We start from the raw sequence: 19,582 nt of genomic DNA, 5'->3' as shown, positions 1-19,582 counted from the left end.
ATCTATAAACACGCCTCCTACGAATAAAATTAAACAATCTCACGAATGAAATAAGAAAAAGAATTAACGATCTTAATCCCACGAAATCGCAATTCCATACACGAAGCTTCGTTCTCGAACGTTCGATCGTGAATTTCTGACAAACACTGCGTTAACTAACAACAAACTATCACTCCATCCAATATATACAGTACAGATCATTCTCCTATCCATAACCACGTCACGTTCCCTCATCAAACTCGTTCTACGATGGAACAAAAAAAAAAAAAAAAAGAAGAAGGCACGCTCGATGAAAGAAACTTCGAATCGTCTGATCCGCAGTCGGTTATTACCGGTTCAACGATCGCGCGTCGTCGACTTTTTTTCGGGAGCTTTGACCACAGAGATGAGCAGGGCCGATTGTCCGTTACCGGTAGCCCCCTTTAAAGGAATAATTGGAAGAAGTGTATTTTCGAATGGCGCGGGCGAACGCGGTGGATCCACACGCGCACCGAGAAAATTAATATCGTCGGTGAACGTTTTCGACGAGGCGTGCAAGTGACAAGTGCATTCCCGCTTTTGCGGCATTCGACGTTCCAATAGGCGAAACGCGGTTGACACAGCCCGATTATTTTTCCCCGGTTATGACTCGATTTTTCGAGGAGGAAAAGGGTAAACTTCTTCTTAATATTTGAGAAATTAGAAATTATTGAATATTAAAATGCAAGTATTTGAAATGATCGAGTGTTTATAAAGTTGGTACTTTCGAGTAATTTGTGGAGAGTGGAACATCTTTGGAGATTGGAAGACCAGAAAAGTAATCACGAAAGTTGGCGTACATCTTGATTGGGATTTATTTATTTAATTATAAACGGTGATTTTTAAAATTGATTTTTCAATTAACATTCTGTAATTAGTTAACGTATATACTAATGAAATGAGTGTTAAATTCAAAGAATAGTGAAATTGAAAAATGAAAAAATAGTGCATTCATCTTTGCATGTTGCCATATTAATACATTCTACAGCCAATTTAATTATTAGCACGTTTTTTTATAAAAGTTTATGACGCTGTCTGTCATAATTTATCAATTTAAACTTCGTATAACTAGACATATTTATATTACATATTTATGATAATGATAATGAAACTACAAAATAATACAGATCCCCAAAGTCCTTTCTACGTTCCAAGTGAAATTGAATGAATAACTCTGTGCCCTGAACCGAAGCATCCAAAACTTATCAATATTAAATTACCTTCGTAACTTTCGATACAACGGTTTTCTAACGATGAAAAACTTACGAATTTTTTGAATTCCACTCATTAAACACGGGACGAGATAACAAAGAAAAATTAAAAACTATTTTGGCACGTGCTCGAGCATTAAATCCTTTGCACCAGAGACTTTGTGTCGCTGATGAGATTCCGCGCGTTCATCTTTATTAATGGACAGATCGGTGATAACGCGCGTTATCATCCACGCCGCGACTATCCGTTACGTGGACGATGCGCTGTCCCGTTCGATGGGACATCGAGATGCAGATTGGTTTATTGATTGACAGATTCGATCTTTGGCCCGCGAGTGATTTAAAGTCACTTAGATGGATTTGATTTATGTGTATATATAGCTAGCTCGTAAGTTGTTATTTGCATTGCACAAAGGGAGGCACATAGGAGATGTTTGCATGCGTGTTTAATTTGGGGGAACGAAACCAGTGATTCCACAAGTTTTCCAGTTTTCTAGCTTTTCCTTAGGGTTTATGATTATACTGTCAGTTACTGTTGAGAAGTAAGAAGAAACTTTAAGTCTTCCAAGTCTTAATTAGAATGCCGAGTTTATTACGAGGAACGGTAGCGCCACAAATCTCGGCCGCATACTTTTCACCTTTTCTTTATGATTGATGGATGCGAGACGGATAATCAAATAATACTTGTAATTTTAAGTTTTGAAATTAATTTTTTTTTTTTTAAATCCTTTATAATATACTTTAAATTCGTTAAAAAATTTTATCCTTAATTAAGGAAGTTAAGAACGATAATTTATTGATATTTTAATGAAGAATAAAATCTGAAGGTGTATAAATTCCAATTCCACATTATAAGTCTCAACTTGCTAAAATATTTCTCATACATCATTTAAAAGTAAAATTGTGATTACTTCATAATGGCAATTAGGCGCCATCTAAGTTTTAACTGGCAAACATTCTAGAATTAATTAATTAGCGAAGGAAATTAAAACTTTGTTGCCATAAAAAAAGCATACCATAAATCACAACTGGATTTTTATACAAAAATTTTGTGTAAAAATGGAGTTTGAACAGAGATCTGCTTCATTTCCATCGCAAATCTAATATTTGCACTCCAATCAAAATTCAAAATTTTAAATTAATATACTATATTATCAATTAATCGCTACTAAAATAAAATTCCACTACTATTATCGTCAATATTACTATCGCTACAAATGTCACCCGATTAAATCAAAATATAAATCATAGACGGGCGAAACACAAAATAAGATTTCAAAGTGAAATCTAAAATGGAAAAGAATACTCTTTCTAGAGATTGTACTAGCGGTATACCGTTTTCCTGTATCGCAATACACGCGAGCACTAAAGATACGGTTTAATGCTATTACTTTGGTGTATATACTGCCACACCGATGGACCGGATTTCAAACAAGCTTATCAAATCAATGGATACGACGGCAGATTAACGTAGACTGGCTCAATCAAAAGCGCTTATCGATATCCTGTGGTAGTGTAATAGGATTACAATGCTACATTGACATGGAAGCATTCTTCCTTTACCGACCTCCATGATACTGAAACACGTATGCAGTGTTATTTCTCGAATCAGTGGCTCTTGTCGCGTCGGGACAATAGACTTCTGGGTAATGGATTCGGCAATTCGCACTCTGGAAATCGAAATCTTTCCTTCGTTTATTTGCCGCCACTTGTTATTGCGTTACTCGCTAAATCGCGATTTTCTTCCACGAAATTCTTTTATATTTTTCTATATCGCACAGGATGGGAGTTTCGATTTGAATCGTGCGTTACATGGGAATATTTTGAAAGCTGTCGATGATTTTGCAATATGCTTCCATTTAAAATTGGATAAACTGTGTAAAACTTTTTTTTCTGAAAAAAGTTCTTTTAATCCAAGTAAAGTATTTTTATTTCATAAAATATTTTGGACGTGTATATATATATATTTTTTTTCTATGAATTTGAAACATTCTTCTTCTTGTTCCGTTTAATTTAGTTTTATTATAATAGGAATCAGAATCAATATTCAATCAAATGCGTTACTAGTTGCAATCGAACAAGTAGGTTACGATTCTAGTACTTCACTAAAGAATTTTATTTTATTCATCAACCGAGAACGACGAGCATCGGAGAATTCAATTGCATTTCGTTACACGGGCAAATATTTGTCATGGAATCAAGTCTTTCCGCGAATGAAGATTTCTTCCTTAAGATAAATTTTATTTCAATTTTATTTAATTTTTCCTTTCATTCAACATTGAATGAATTTGATTGTTAACTAAAAATGTTTTGAAATAAACAAATACAGAAGAATCTAATTTCTTTTTATTAATATATTTGCAGTGCAAAAACGAAAAATAAAATAACGAAGTAAAATAAGATAACGGAACAATTCTCTATAAATAAAACCTTGCACAAAGAGAGTCTTTTCTCTAATACCATACTGTCTCGTCTGTTTAAGTACCCAAATACGACTGTCATAACAATTCACTCTTCCCCCCCCCCCTCTCACAAGTTAGAAATACGTCAAACGCAGAAGTTCGCAATTGCTCAAGTAGAAAGCTGTAAATTCTATCTGTGAAGGTATCAAACAATGAACTGTGGGTCCAAGTATGAAGCTCAAGCTAAGGTTAAAGCCATAGATGAACCATCGTTGAACTAATGGCGCATTCGGCTAACATTGATCAAGTAACAATGTATCGTACATAATGCTGAATTTATGTGGAACAAATAGGGACACGTCAGTCCATAGATCTGCGTTTGGGATATGGATCTGCGAGAGGTACGAGGTTACTTTTCATCTCTGTGTTCCACACACACTTCGGACCAACACGGCCGAATTCTCGATTTGAACTCGTGATCATTTAATGTCCTTTTTGATAAATGTAACTTGGATGTATATCAATTAAGAATTGAAGATTGATTTATGATAATACCGAGGAATTTCGAGAAATCTAATATTTTATGAAAATATCGAGAATTTGAATCATTAAACGTTCGAAGCTAAATTTGATTAAAGTTATTTTTCATTTCGATAGCCGAAAAAATAATTTCTTATTAAATAATATTTTTAAAAAATGGAAATGTCAAGAAATTAAAGTAAAAATTTTGAAGAAAGATTTAAAAAATTTATTTTTATTTATAATCTGTTTGTTTAATTAATCGTATAATATAACGTGGAAAGAAGAAAATTATTACACCTATAAACTTTTAAGAGCAAAAAAATGAGGATAATAAAATACACTTATAAGAACAATGGTTCTAGTTAAATTTGAAATAAATGAATTAATAAATATCCGGAATTAATCGATAGAAATGAACAAGAACACTTTGAATCTCGTGTATCGATGAAGGCAAAAAAATATTGAATCTCAGATGGAATATTCATTTATCCTATTCAAAGGATGTAATCTCACTGTCATTTATTCCAGTTTTTATCAAACTTTTTTGATGAAAAGAAATTAAATATTGGAGAAGCTTATAAAAACTATTACAAATAGATATTTATTGGCGGAATAGATGAGCAATTTTTTGAAAAATGATTGACGAAATTGTATATACCTATACTACAAAAAAATTAATTTTTATTTTTCTTTTTATATATCGCAAATATGTCATCATATATTCATATAGATATGAATATAAATATTCTTATATCTCTTAGATTGTAAGTTAAATTATGATAATTCTATCTAATATTTTCACCATTACATTTAATAATCTATTTCCGAAATATTTAATAAAACTTCAACGAATAACGATAACATTTCACGTCTTTTATACAGATACGAATCACGAACCTTGCATTCACGCTAAACATTTAACTTTATTTATCGATCTGTATCCAATCTGTTTCCAAAATTTCATAAAATTTCGATAAACAACTGATCAACATTTACCTATACGCAAACTGAAGCGCGAAAGCAAATTATAATTCGCGATTCGATAAAAGCACACGTTCTTAATCACCGCGTCGAAGTACAAATCGTTTCCCAATCGCGAAACAAGATCTCCCGATTCGATTCCAACCGAATTTCGAACCGAGGCGATATTTCTCCCCGGGAGTTGCGGTCATTTGATCGGTTGCGCGGCCGTGGTCACATCGTAAATTCCGAATCGCGGCCAAGAACGTGCTTTTAACACGTCAAATCTCTATTTTTTTTTTTTTTCAGAGATCGATAGATCGCCAACGATGCGTAGGCCAAGCACCAGACGAGACTCGAAGAAGAGTTGGAAGTTGGATCACAATCACGAGAGGAACACGACCGGCATGAAAGACGAGCCGATGACGAAAATGATCGAGAACGACGACGAGCAGATCGATTTCCAATCCGCGACCGCCTCGTCCCCGTTCCACTGCCATCTGCTGACCAATCTTGGAATCATGGCCATCACCGCCATATTGGCCGGTGGTATGTCAACGTAGACCCTTCTGTGATCTCAGTTTTACGTATGAAACTGATCAATTCGCGTCCGGATGAGTTTTCAGGGTCGCTAGTCGCGAGAATACTGGTAATTATTGCCGGATTGCGACTCTAATGTTAATGGAGGACCAGTCGGTTCGATGTTTCTCTTTACGTTCTTGTTCGCGAGAACATTCCATGGATTTGGAAAGAAAGGTGCCGAGAGATTGAAAGAAAAAAAAGTGTCTTCTGAGAGCAAGATCGCCTAGAACGAAGCTTGAGAGAATGCGCGTTCCTCTTATACGAAAGATTCCATTCGTTCTTTAACCCTTTAGCGCGAGTATATGGCTCGAGAAGAATGTTGCATATTTATGGAAAGTATGATAGATAAAAGACGCTAGTGTTTTATAAGATCCTTTTTTGTTAGATATTTACGTGTTAATATATATTTTTTTGAATATTAGTCTAATATTAATCATTGAATTTTATTCTATTGTAATTTAAAATTTACAAAATTATCTTAAATTATTTTCATTATTAGTAGATCAAAATTTTTCTTATTATAAATGATATAATTTCAAAGTGAAGACATTTGATTTTTTTAAACAAGTTCTTTAACTAATTTTAATTTTTTTGTATGTAACACAATGATTTTCCTGTCTATCAATTAATAGATATCAAGATTTCGATTCATGGAGTTTGAAAACAAGCTTTTTTGTATTTATTAATTTCTAATTAAATTTAGCAATTTTGTGAAAATATTAAAATAATAATGGGGATATTCTTACGAATTTCTTATTTGAATTTAAACTTGGAAAAAATCTAATAAAAATTTAAAAGTTAGTTTAATTTAATAAAAAGTTAGTTGGTATATTTTATATCTTTCTTTTTTTATTTAAATTTCTAAAAATATTCTATTAGCTGCAAATTTGAAAATTTTGCAATTTGTAATACTCGTAATACTTTATTATTTTAAATTTAATACGCGTCTGATCCCGTATCTATACTCTAATAATATTTTACAATATATACATCGGAGCTAAAGGGTTGAGAATAGTATTACCGGTAGCTTTTGAACTGACAATGCATTTATTTAGAATAACAGAACTTGCTATGTTTCTTCTTCCATGTAATTAAATTATATTTTATAAATAATTCTTTAAATAATAATCATTTTCTTCACATTAAATCCAGTGTATCGAGAAAACGGTATCAAGAATTAACGATAGAGATATATAAACGAAGTATATTTATATTTGACATAATTCATATAACAAGTCAAAGGAAAGACCTAATTTAATTTAAATTTAATTTTCTCTACCTCGAAAGTTTTGCGAGAAATATTGTAAACGATTCCTTGATTTACGTTATTTGTTAATTTGTAAATTCTAGATCGTTCGTAAGGCCTATTATGATATCGAACGAATATATTTTTTTACATTTCTTTATAATTTTTAATAACGCTTAACGATAATGTGTGATAAAAAATCTGAAGAGCTTTCACGGATGATGTCTTCGATTTAATTTATTCGCTATTGAATTTTATGCGATTAATTTGTAAATTTTTTCGTAACATCATTCGTATAATTATTTATCATGTGATATTTATAAATTTAGAGAAAAATTTATATTTTGTAATTTATATTTTCTAATTCGCCTGATTTATAATTTTAATATTGTTTATTAATTATTGTTTAATATTGTTATTGCGATATTTATCAATTCTAAGTATTCGTTTTTAATTCGTATTTTCCTAAAGTAAAAAAAATCTCGACAAGAGTTTTTATTTTTATGTACGTGTGTTACGCTTGTACCTAATCTACATGTAAGTACATATCATTTTCTTCGTGTAGCGACATGCTTTACGACAATAATTGTTTCGATTATTCAATTACGAACAGAACCTATGATTTATAACACGCAACAATGTTCGTAACATTGATTCCGAATCACGTTATATATTTATACGGGAATAAAAAGCTTGAAATTACTTCACTTTTTTCAGAGAATGAATCGAAAATCACAAATCGATTCTTTTTTATTGTACAAAGCTTGTAAATTCTATCGTTTACTTTTCTGTTTTATTATTATCGTAATATTAGGAACTCAAAACGAGTATAGATTTTTTTTTTATCTCATTTCAAAGAATTACAAAAAAAATTGATTCTCACGTGACACGTTCAATCAATGAAACATTCAATCGTATTAAATCACGTATTGTAATATAAAAAGTGATTCTGAAGTAGATAGCTTATTTTACTCTATTTATATTAAAAAGATAATCTTATCCTATCAATTTAAAACAATTAATAATAATTGAATGACAATAATTTTCACGCGTTATAAATATATCTTTGAGTTATTATTAATATTTGAAATGATGTTTAATTTTAATTATATAAAATATTATAAAAATTAAATATATTTAAAAAAAGAAACTTTTATTTATAGTAATAATTATTTTAAATTATTATTTATTTATGAAATTAAATTATCAATTTAAATTATTAATGATATCACAAGTATTTATATAATAAATATTGTAGTAATTCTTTATTGTATCCTTTTTTAAATTTTAAAAGTTAATTTAATTGTTAAAAAAAAAAGATGCAATAGAAATAAATATAAAAAAAGGGCAGCATATAAAGATGAAAGCATCACGTCGCGACGCAAAAAATTCATTACTTCAGATATCAGAGTTTCTATGCGTGCATACGCAATAAGTTTGTCCACTGCAAAGATAATCAACTACCACAATTCAAAAGTTTAACTATCTACTTCAAAAACACTTCATCCTTTATCATCGTTATTTACATTTCTGTAATGAGTACAAGTGGAAACAATGAGAGAGAAACTGACTTCACTTCCTTCCAACGGTTCCATCGTTTTATAAATGCGTTTGCAAGTTCTGTATCCAATAGTTAACAATAATGAATAACCAAAGTAACACCGATACGATTAATAAGGATGACGATCTGGGTAATATTTTAACGTACCCTAACCAATAAAATCAACCACACGAAAGTCAAATTGATCATCTCTCGTTAATATAAATATCGTTTCATTTTTAAAAAATTACTATTATTAGTCATATAATATAGAATAGTGCATATGAAATGTCATTTTCTGAAATAAATTTGTTTTTAATTAATATTATATATTTAATCGAAATAGTTCTTTTATTTGATCTAAAATTTAACAAATCTTTAAATGTTAAATTTATCTAGATTGCTTTATTTAATAATCTAGATAAATTTTGAAAGAAATTATTCAACGAAATTATTCTTAATTTGTTTGCTTTGCGTGTAATAAATAAAATATTTTTTCTTTCTCAAAATATTTTATAATAATTTAACATAGTTTATGATAATTGACAAAAAAAATGTGTAACTACCATTATAATTTATAATGAAATTCGTTTTCATAATTGATGACAATGATAAAAAGACAATATTCAACTGCCATGATCGAAATTTATATATAATGACTTCTCTAATTCCAATAAAAAATAAAAATTTAGAATTGCAAGTTAGTTAAATTGAAAGATTCAGAAGTCAATCAGAAACATTTAAATTATTCAAATTACTATAAACTTTTAATAATGATAAATCAATTGGATCGCTAAACTACCAAAATAGTCACTTAATTTTTCAATTAAGAGTTTACTAAATTATTTACTATACTAAATAATTACTTAATAGATTTGTCAATTGAAAGTTTAAACGACAAGGGAATTCTTGCACTACGTGAATCACTTTCAGAGAATACAATTTACACCGATAATATATCTTTTTAAATCTTTATACATATAAATCTCAACCCGATTATTAAAGTTTACGTTTTACATTTAATAATTAAATCACATGTTAATTAAGCGAAAAATTAGGAAATATTTATAAATTTTAAAATATTCAAAGATCGCGATAATAATTTAAAAGATTTAATAATTAAGAAACGACATTTCACATGCGCTTAATTTAATAAAATTTCGAAATTTATGAACAAGAAAATGATCAGTGTGACTTAATGGTGACTTAAATAGAATCATACATTCCTTCCACTCTCTTCGAGTCGACGTACGAGAGATCGCTAGTGATCAGACAAGTAGAGCGAACCGAGCCTATAATCCGCCTTTACACATATTCTTAACGTTGACATTGCTTGTTGAACACGAGTTTGGCGATCATGTTTCAGCCTTAATCAAGGAGATAAAGAGGAAAAGAAGAACAAAGAAGAAACGAAGCTGTGTGCATTATCGTTCATATAGCCCAGCTTGGCAACGATTCTCGTTGCGTGTAACATAATGGAACGTTGTAATGCCTAAACGTGATCTGTAAAGCGTTACAGATCGTTGCTTTCGACGCATAGGATTATACGTGGTATTGTAAAATAATAGCGTGTGTATGATAACGTGTAGAATAAGCCTCAGGGACATGTAAATACGTTAAGCTGTAAGATGATGTGTTAGTTTTTGCATTTGTGACCACACTGCCACTTCTACCCTCCCTCATCCCGTGTAAATAAAATGTACTCTATCGTGTACTTGGGCAATAAATGTTAGACAATCGTACAATCTATGTATTTCAATTATTTACGTTTTTTTCTTCTTTCGGTTTTTCGAATATTTTGAGAATAACAAAATTTTGTAAAAAAATTTGTTTGTAAACGATTGGATTAATAAATATATTATTTAGAAACAAAAATAATAAATTTCATTTCTTGAAAAAATTCCGAATTTTAATATCAAAATGATTGGTATTTGATTGTTTACTAATCAAAGGAACTAAATGATTAAATTTGATTAGTTGATTAAGAGTTGATTAATTTGGTTTCTGTATGGTGAGATATTTATGAATTATTTGACGTAGAAATTTATAATTATGAAAGAAGAGTATTTAAATTTAGTATTTAGCATAAGAAATTATAGATATGAATGAGAATATTGAAATGGCTGCATCAAAAGTATGTATCGTGTGAATGAAAAATATATAGTGATTTAAGACTTGGAATATCTTCGAAGAATATCATGAGAAAAGATAAGGAAAAAAAGAAAGAAAAAAATCTGTATATATGAGATGAATATTATATGAAGAGAAGAATTTGAGAAGAATACTATATATGAAAAAATCAATGAATAATAAAAAGGATCTTTAAGAGAAATTAAAATTTAAGAAAAAAGATATTTTAATTAAAATCTAAAATAATTTATAATCTACCTACCTAAAAAAATAAATAATTAATACCTATAAAAATTAAATAATTTTTTTCCATTTTAATAATTCCTAGCTATCGAAAATTTAACTTATTCGAAGCATAGAATTTAAGATAAATTTTAATGCAATTTCATACCCTTAATAAATTACTATACTTTTCTAAATATAAAAATATCTTTCACGTAATTTATCTTAACTCAAATAAACTCAATTAAACTCAAATAAATTCTGTTAAAATTAGATTTTAACGGAAAAGAAAATTATTAAAGGCGCGAAATTTTATTTTTTTTCATAATACGACAAAAATAGATATATATAAAATGTACATAAGTACTTACAATATATAAAAATTGGATTGAATAAAATTTTTAATTAATACATAAGCTAAAAAACAAAATTAATCAAAATCAGTTTTTGAAGAACAAAAAGATACAGATAGGATGAAAATTCTGGAATCAGCGCCATCTCTAGGATGTCGTATATAAAACATAATAGAAAGGATAGTAAATAGCAAAAAAGAATAGAGATAGAGTTGATCACTAGCTCCATCTTTCGTTAAAAATATGTATCTAAAATTAGATAAGATAAAATAGGAATTGATAATTAGCACCATCTCTTGAAAAATTTTAAAAGAAAAATATCTTTGGCAATTGAAAGATAGCGCTAAGTATCAATTCTATTCTATCTATTATCTATTCTATCTAAATATTTATTCTATTTTATTGTACAGAGTACGATATTTTTGATACGAGATGGCACTAGATTCAATTCCTATATCCATATTCTATTATTTGCTGTTTTTATGTATTTTGTCGTGTAAATCAAAAACAAACGAAGAATTTTTAACAAAATTTTTATGGGATTTTACATCACATTGTGAAATATCAATTTCGAAAAAGATCAAAATATTTCTTACGTTATTTAGAATACGATACACATATAAAATAAAAACCTATGCTTGCATATCATATACCTATATTACCTATATATCTATGCTTGTGTTATATATTTTAAAATTAATAATTATTAAATAAATTAAAATGTTAAAATTTATGAAAAATACAATCACACTTGCAGCCCAGTTAGTTCATATTATTTCTTATAGAACATATTATTAAATATATGCTATATTTTATAAATTATATCACTCATATTAAATATCACAGATTAGATATAGGATTTGTACATCTAATTTATGATCACATTCAAAAAACTTTCTCATCTCACATTTAGAGAAACACAAGTAATACAGACTAGTTAGATCTAACATTCGATAAAACTGAATTTCACGTTCTAAAATATCGTACGCGTAAAAAATTTAACAATATTTCTTAGAGCGTTAAGCAAACGAATCTATGAATATTTAGGATAACTATACAGTGAATGATTACGATTACAAAAAAAAATCAAAAAAAATAAAAATGAAACAACTAATTTACAACAAAGTAATAAAACATGTATTGAAAAAAATGCACAAAAACAAACAACACAAAAGGCAAGTAAAATTCTATTCAACAAATACATAAAAGAAAAAGTAATCTTGTTTAAGAAAAATAAAATAAATCTTCAAATACCGAATAAAAAAAATAAATGAAAAAATAAAATAAATAATGAATCAATAAATCAAAGATCTATAATAACTGCAAAAACTTTCTACAGAAAATATGATAGATAAAAATTTAAAAAAATAAAAAGAGATTAGTAGAATTATTTTTTAAAAATCGATATCAAAATACGCGTATACAATTTTGTAACATTGTTATACAAAACAAATAAAAAGATTTCTACCAAAAACTTGGAACGACGAGCTAAAGGAAAAATTAAATTGTATCATAATTAAAATGTACATTCATACGTTCATAAACACTATACTATGTACATATAACAATATTTTATATATTCATTGTCATGAATTTATAAAAAATTGATAAAAATTTGATTAAAATTTAAAAGCAAAATAAAAATGCAAAATGCATTATAACATTTTACTGATCACAACTAGGTTTAATTTCAACACTATTCACAATAATATCACTACTATTTATAATATATACAATATATCAAATTATATTGTATATATTATAAGATAATAGTAATAATATTACTATTATTATTATTATTATTACGCATGCAATCACATATATTGTACACATAAAGTACTTCCATAGCAACAATTCTACAAACCATCTACTTCTATTCTGAAAACTCTTAACAATTTTAGGCTAACAAATTTCATGAAACTTTAAACTTCAAAGTACATTAAATACAAACATTAAATACAAAAAATATCCTAACTGTGAAAATAATTTCCATTCTTAGGAAGAAACACATTCCTAGACTTCTAATATTCTATATAATTCTCAAAAAGAAAATTATTACAGAATATTTTCATTTAAACCTACAATTTTTTTATAATTTTCCATTAGCTAAATACATTGTGTAATATAAATTTAAAAGTAGTACCTTCCCATATATAACAATCGCAAGATTTTAGAGAGAAAAACCTCAATAAAATATGAGGGAATTAGATATATAAAATGACCGATATAAAATGAAGGAAATTAGATGAACTTTACTAGTATTCTGTTGTATACTAGTCTATTCTTTCAAACAACAAGGATTAATAAAAATTATATAAAATATACTTACTTTCGAATTGATGATAACTTCGAAAATCGAATATTTTTTGAAAATATAACTGATAACTTATACCTGAAACAAACTTATTTAGATGATTAGCACAATAATTAAAAAAAGTAACGAACGATTTCATAAATATGACTATGGAATAGAATAAAAAAAAAATTTTATAATGAACATTCACAATTATTCCTAAAAAATTTAGTCAAAGAAATTTAAATTCGATATTTTTCAAGGATTTGGGAGAATCGTTGTCTTAACAATGACAAAGAGAAATATACTTACATGTAACAGCAAACGCAGAATGTGAAAAGAATTGCTGAAAAAGGTAACAATTCAGTAGCCAGAAGGACTACAAATATCTTCCATTCGAAATAAATCCGAACAATAAACCGAGTGGAATATTCATTTTGTATCGTAACACCGATAACGAAGAAATTCAGTGCAGTCTGTAATGACTGCTGCCGTACAATCATCCTTGTTAGCTTGCTTAGCCAACGTGAGATGATTCAGGAACACGTATTCTTGACAATCTCACAAAAATTTGGGCATTTAATGTTCGCAATATTACTAGAACAAACGCGATTATTTCTTGAACGCAACGCTACTTTTCAAAACGAAATCGATAAAATTATTATTGTTGTATAAATATTATATTAATATTGTAAAATAGAAATATTAAATCGATTAAAAGAAGAAAATAATATAATCTTTCATATAAAAATTTTGTAGCAATTTATAATTAAAAAAAAAATACGCGATATCTTAAAATTTCCAACGATACTATAAACGAGATTCTTATTTTAAGAAAACGATCGTTCAAACCGCAATTATCTTTTCGTAACTCTAATGCAAACGCGATTCTGACGCAACACTAATTCAATCCGTTCGTTAATCGCAACACTAATAAAAAAATCGCGATGCCCATGATGTCTGGATCTGGATGATGGGCCTGCATGCAAATAGGCCAGACAACACAACAACAATTACTACATATACTAAAACGAGCACAATGACAAAATAGTAACAATGACTTCCCATCCTTTGGATCCAAAAAACAAATCCAAAAGATGAGAAACCATTCGTTGCAGCCCCTCTTCGCGACAGTTTGTCGGGGCCTCTTCGGTCTTCCTCCTTCGGGCGCAATGCCCGCTGAAACTTAAATCTAGGCTCGAGACTCGCTAATCGCAAACCAAAGAAAAAAAGAAAAAAAAGAAGACTAAATCGCGAAAGCTAAGTGCACGTAGACGATCAACTATCAATTACGATCGTCGATCGTAGAGACGTGCAGAATCTCGAGCGCAACGTCCGTTTCGAATTTACCTCGCGACCGCGACCGCGGAAATTCGAAAAATCGATGAATAAAGCCAAATACGAATGGCATGCTCCATTCGGATATTCCAGCTTCATCCTCCATTTTTCAAATTATATTTCCTGAAACAAGTTGTCACGCGAAAACGCGCCTACCCGACCAGAGACTGTGACAACTTGCCCGGCCCTACCTACTTATAATTAACAGATACACCAGAAATATACTACCTATCCTACCTAACCCTATATTTAAAAAATGGCAAAACAGGCATACCAACACATTCATTCTACGATTCTCACGCATAATACTCGGGCGCAAAAGCCTACACTAGGGAAAGCGTCCCGGGACACCTCCGACACCCGAGCTTGGCACACAACTCGCACACTCTAACTTTACGTACCATTTTCCTGAAATCGACTGACGATGGCTAGTGACCATTGCGTGAAATGCGATAAAAACACGCGTATATTTTAATTTTAATTATGAATATTTATTAATATTTATTAATTTTATTTCTTTATTAATAAATGGATATATCCTTTAAGACAATTAAATTATTAAAGCAGCATGAAAATTTGATCACTATTGACCATTATTATAATTTGAAAGTAAGAATTATAATATTGTGTATAAATATTGTTGTTGGAAATTGTAATGATATTAATCGTGAATATTTTAAATATTTCAAGTTATATTGTGTTATAGAATGAAACGACGCAATTCCACAGCCTAAACCACACACACAATATGGAAAATACGTCGTGCACGATACACTAACGCATCGTCAATCGCTAAAAAATGTTTATTAGCTTATAAACTAAGGTCATCATGCTCATCGCCTCTCTCTCACTCAAGTAAGCACTTGGGCACGTGAATGAGATCCTGGCAATAAACATGGAAAGGGTTAAACCTGAAAATCCTGAGCTAAAAAAAAGTATTAGTGCAAATTTAACGGGCTAAAATTATATCATTTTATTTCATTCTTTAATAAATACTTTACTTAATAAATTTAATGAATTATTGAATTATTAATTTTAGAAAGTAAAAATACAATAAAAAAGATATTTATTTATAATAATTAATAATAAAAAATAATTGACTCTAAATGAAATTATGAATATTAATGAAAATAACCTCAGGCGATCTCTTCATCAAAGCATATGTTCGAAAATGAAAAATCAATGTGTAAAACTTCTTGCTCTGATTCAGAAATCTACCTGTCGCGAAATATCTTCTTGCACATAATATTTCATACATTTCTTCTTTTTTACGGAGAAAATTAAATATTTTTTAATTTAATTTAATTGAAATCATGCTTATTATAAATTTATAACATATCAAATATACATATGATTAAAAGTAAAATTGAAAATTGTTTATTACTAATGTTTATCACTAATGATAATATGCATTTTATTGTATAATCGATATTTTTATCCATTATATAACAAAATCGAAGGACACCCAATCTTTTCACTACAAGATATTTAATTAAAATCAATTCAATATTTCTCATTTATTCGAATATTCGTTCTTATTATTAAATTCATATAGTTATTCAAATAGTTTGATTCATATAGTTGTTTAATCTTTATTTTACAAATAATTACGAAAAAAACATTTTCAACTATAAACAATCAAACTAATTTGTATCCTTCATACTAATCATATTAAAATAATTTTAGATATATATTATATAATATTAACTATCAATATTATCTTAAAAACGCGACGTGCAAGAAGATCTATCCTGATCTAATAAATAAAACACAAAGAAAGAAATGTTACTATTCACGGGTATGATAAATACCCGCGGTCATTATGCTCGTGTAAAAATCTACGTATACAACCAATCATCCGTGTCGATTGGGACCTTTCGTCCTACGACATGATTGAATGACCGGAGGAACATAAATGCATGCGACTCACCAATAGATGCGAAGAATCTGCATTGTCGTGGCCCAAGATGTCATCGTGAAAGTAGTCAACATCAGGAAGTGAAAACTATAACAAAACATGAAACATTATAATTAAAACACAATACTGATTATTTAAAAAAGTTGAACTGGAAAATATATATAAATAATTACCTCTTCGCGTGGTGGATGATTGCCCTATTCCTTCGAGAAACACTGACTCTACCCTGTACCGAAAACGAATATTTAAAAAAATAAAATAAAAAATAAAAAATTACCACCGCGTCGATTTAAAACGATATAGGCGACGAAGAAGCACTGACTCTAATTTCGCGAATAATTATGATAATTTAATTAGAGTTATTATGCACTAAAATATTAAAAAAAAAAAACTGTTACGGAACAAACACTGATTCTACAGACCGCATTGCACGCGATCACAAATATTTTTTTAAATTATAGTCCAGTAGAAATGTCCATAAACACTGGCAAAGTCAGGCATCTTTAACAAAATTAAAGTATTATGTGTAATTATTTTTTTAACAATACAATATTGATGATATTAAAATATTTAAGTAATAAAAAAAAATCTATTAAATTTCAAATTTTAATATGAATAAAGATTGAATATCTAACAAACTGTAATAACGATAACAATATATAATAGAAAAAACTGAGAATCTATTAATTTTATTTCAATGGAAGAATTTGATTTTCTTTAAACTAAAGATTTCTTTTATTTTTTAATCAATAATTAAAGCAAAATACAAAGAATAAACAAAATTTATAAAAATAATTACCTCTTCGCGTGATGGATGACTGCCTTATTTCTTCGAGAAGCACTGACTCTATCCTGTACCGCAAACGAATATTAAAAATAAAAAAAAATAAAAATAAGAAACTATTAACGCGTCCGTTTAATTTATAATCGGCGAACAAACACTGATTCTAACTTCCCGATTATAATAAGTAAATTTAATTAGAGCTATCGTGCTCTAAAAATATTAAAAAACTGTAACGAAGCAAACACTGAATCTACCGATCGCATTGCGCGCGATCACAATAATTGTCTGGAAATAAAGCTGATTAGTAATTGTGGGGAAGGGAGAGAAGGGAGGAATATATATATATATATATTATTAATAAAAAAGCTATTAATATTTATGGTGAATGTTCATTATAAATATTCATTATAATATACTTTGAAATGATAAGGTATATAATAAAAATGATCGAATAAAAAAAGAATAAATACATACAGTACGCAAATGAAACATCAAACTTCTTGAAAAGTACGATAGCGTCCATATTGAAATTTTTCCTGTCTTTCAAATTATACCAGCAATCAAGTAATCTGTACGAAAGAAAATAAGAATTTTCAATATATATTCAATATATACATATGAATTAAAATAAAATTAATCGATCATACATTAAAATAAAATAAATATCAAGCACAAATTCCATCTTAAAAAGATATACATACGAGTTAACTAAAATTTTAAATTAAAATTTTAACCGTCGAATAAACGTCACTGTTTCGGTTACATTCGGTTTGGGGGGAGGGGGGTGTATGCGCAAGCGCGGTAATTTGCCAAGTTTAAACCTGTCGAAACCTATGTGTCAAAAAACACGAACTCTCAAATTCTTGAAAAAGTTATATTATAACGAATAATGAGACTCGAACATTGAAGAAAAAAGAAAAAGAATATATAAATATTATGGAGAGATGTATTTAGAAACAAAATACGTTAATAACACACACATATATATATTATACGTATATATCGATATATTTCGAATATGATAAAATAAAATTGACTTTATGCACGTTCGTTTCAATATGGATAAAAAAATTATAATAATCTATTCTAAATAAATTTATTCTAATAAATTTATTCGTTAAAAGATATATTAATACGAAAATCATGTCATAAATCGTTATAATGGTCCATACCACCAAGCCATTTTTCCTTCCAAGCCTCGATAATCGAGAGAATGAATTCTTTCAAATAAAAATTAAAATCGTAAAACAAATATATAAAAAAACTATACTAAAAGCAACAAGTGAATTCGAATCCCGATTCAACGAAACATGACATACCGGTAATTTGACGGAAACGATCGATGGAAAAAACACAAAAAAATCCCAAATATTCATTAATTTCGACATTAGAATAATAAATGAACTATCAAATAAACGAAAATGATAATAATATAGAAATTCGATGGTAAAATATGATCAAAATTACTTACTGCGTAGTAGAATTTTCGAAGCCGGCTGCGACAACACGTCCTCTCTCTAGCACTTTCCACACAAAACTGACGCCTGCCCGCCAAAATTTTCTTAGGAGCTTTCTGATTGGCTGGCATCGTATGATTCGATAATCGAAATCGCATAGAAAATTAATAAATATGGATAATATATTTTATTTATTTTAATTAACAATACTAATTAAAAAATTAATTTAGTAAAATTTTATTAAATTTTAATCTGTTGTTTATTTTTTTAATTCTTATGTTTATACATTTTTTTATTAATTTATTTATTCGTCAATTTATTATCGATTTATCGATTATCGATTTATCGAATTTATTTACTGAATTATTTATTCTTCTAATAATTTATTTTTAAATATTTTTACAAATTTCTTTAAAATGCTCATTTATATACACATGAAATTAATTATTATAATATATATATTATATATTATATATTATATATTATATATTATATATTATATATTATATATTATATATTGTATATTGTATATTATATATTGTATATTGTATATTATATATTATATATTATATATTATATATTGTATATTGTATATTGTATATTGTA

At 28.3% G+C, this 19,582-nt stretch overlaps 1 protein-coding gene across 1 annotated transcript in view; it reads left to right on the top strand.

Annotated features, from left to right (window-relative positions):
• LOC100863469 (lachesin) overlaps window positions 1-6,291 on the top strand; it is a 162,598-nt gene extending 156,307 nt beyond the window's left edge. The window contains exon 8 of the mRNA XM_003697592.4: window positions 5,423-6,291. Within this exon, the coding sequence (XP_003697640.3) occupies window positions 5,423-5,676 (254 nt within the window). The 3' untranslated portion in view covers window positions 5,677-6,291. The remainder of the gene's footprint in view (window positions 1-5,422) is intronic.
• Window positions 6,292-19,582: the final 13,291 nt, after the last annotated feature.

The sequence above is a fragment of the Apis florea genome, unplaced genomic scaffold (genome assembly GCF_048593485.1).
Source record: "Apis florea isolate Af1SG1 unplaced genomic scaffold, ASM4859348v1 contig_3756_pilon, whole genome shotgun sequence".
NCBI lineage: Eukaryota > Metazoa > Arthropoda > Insecta > Hymenoptera > Apidae > Apis > Apis florea.
This window is presented reverse-complemented; position numbering and strand designations above follow the sequence as displayed.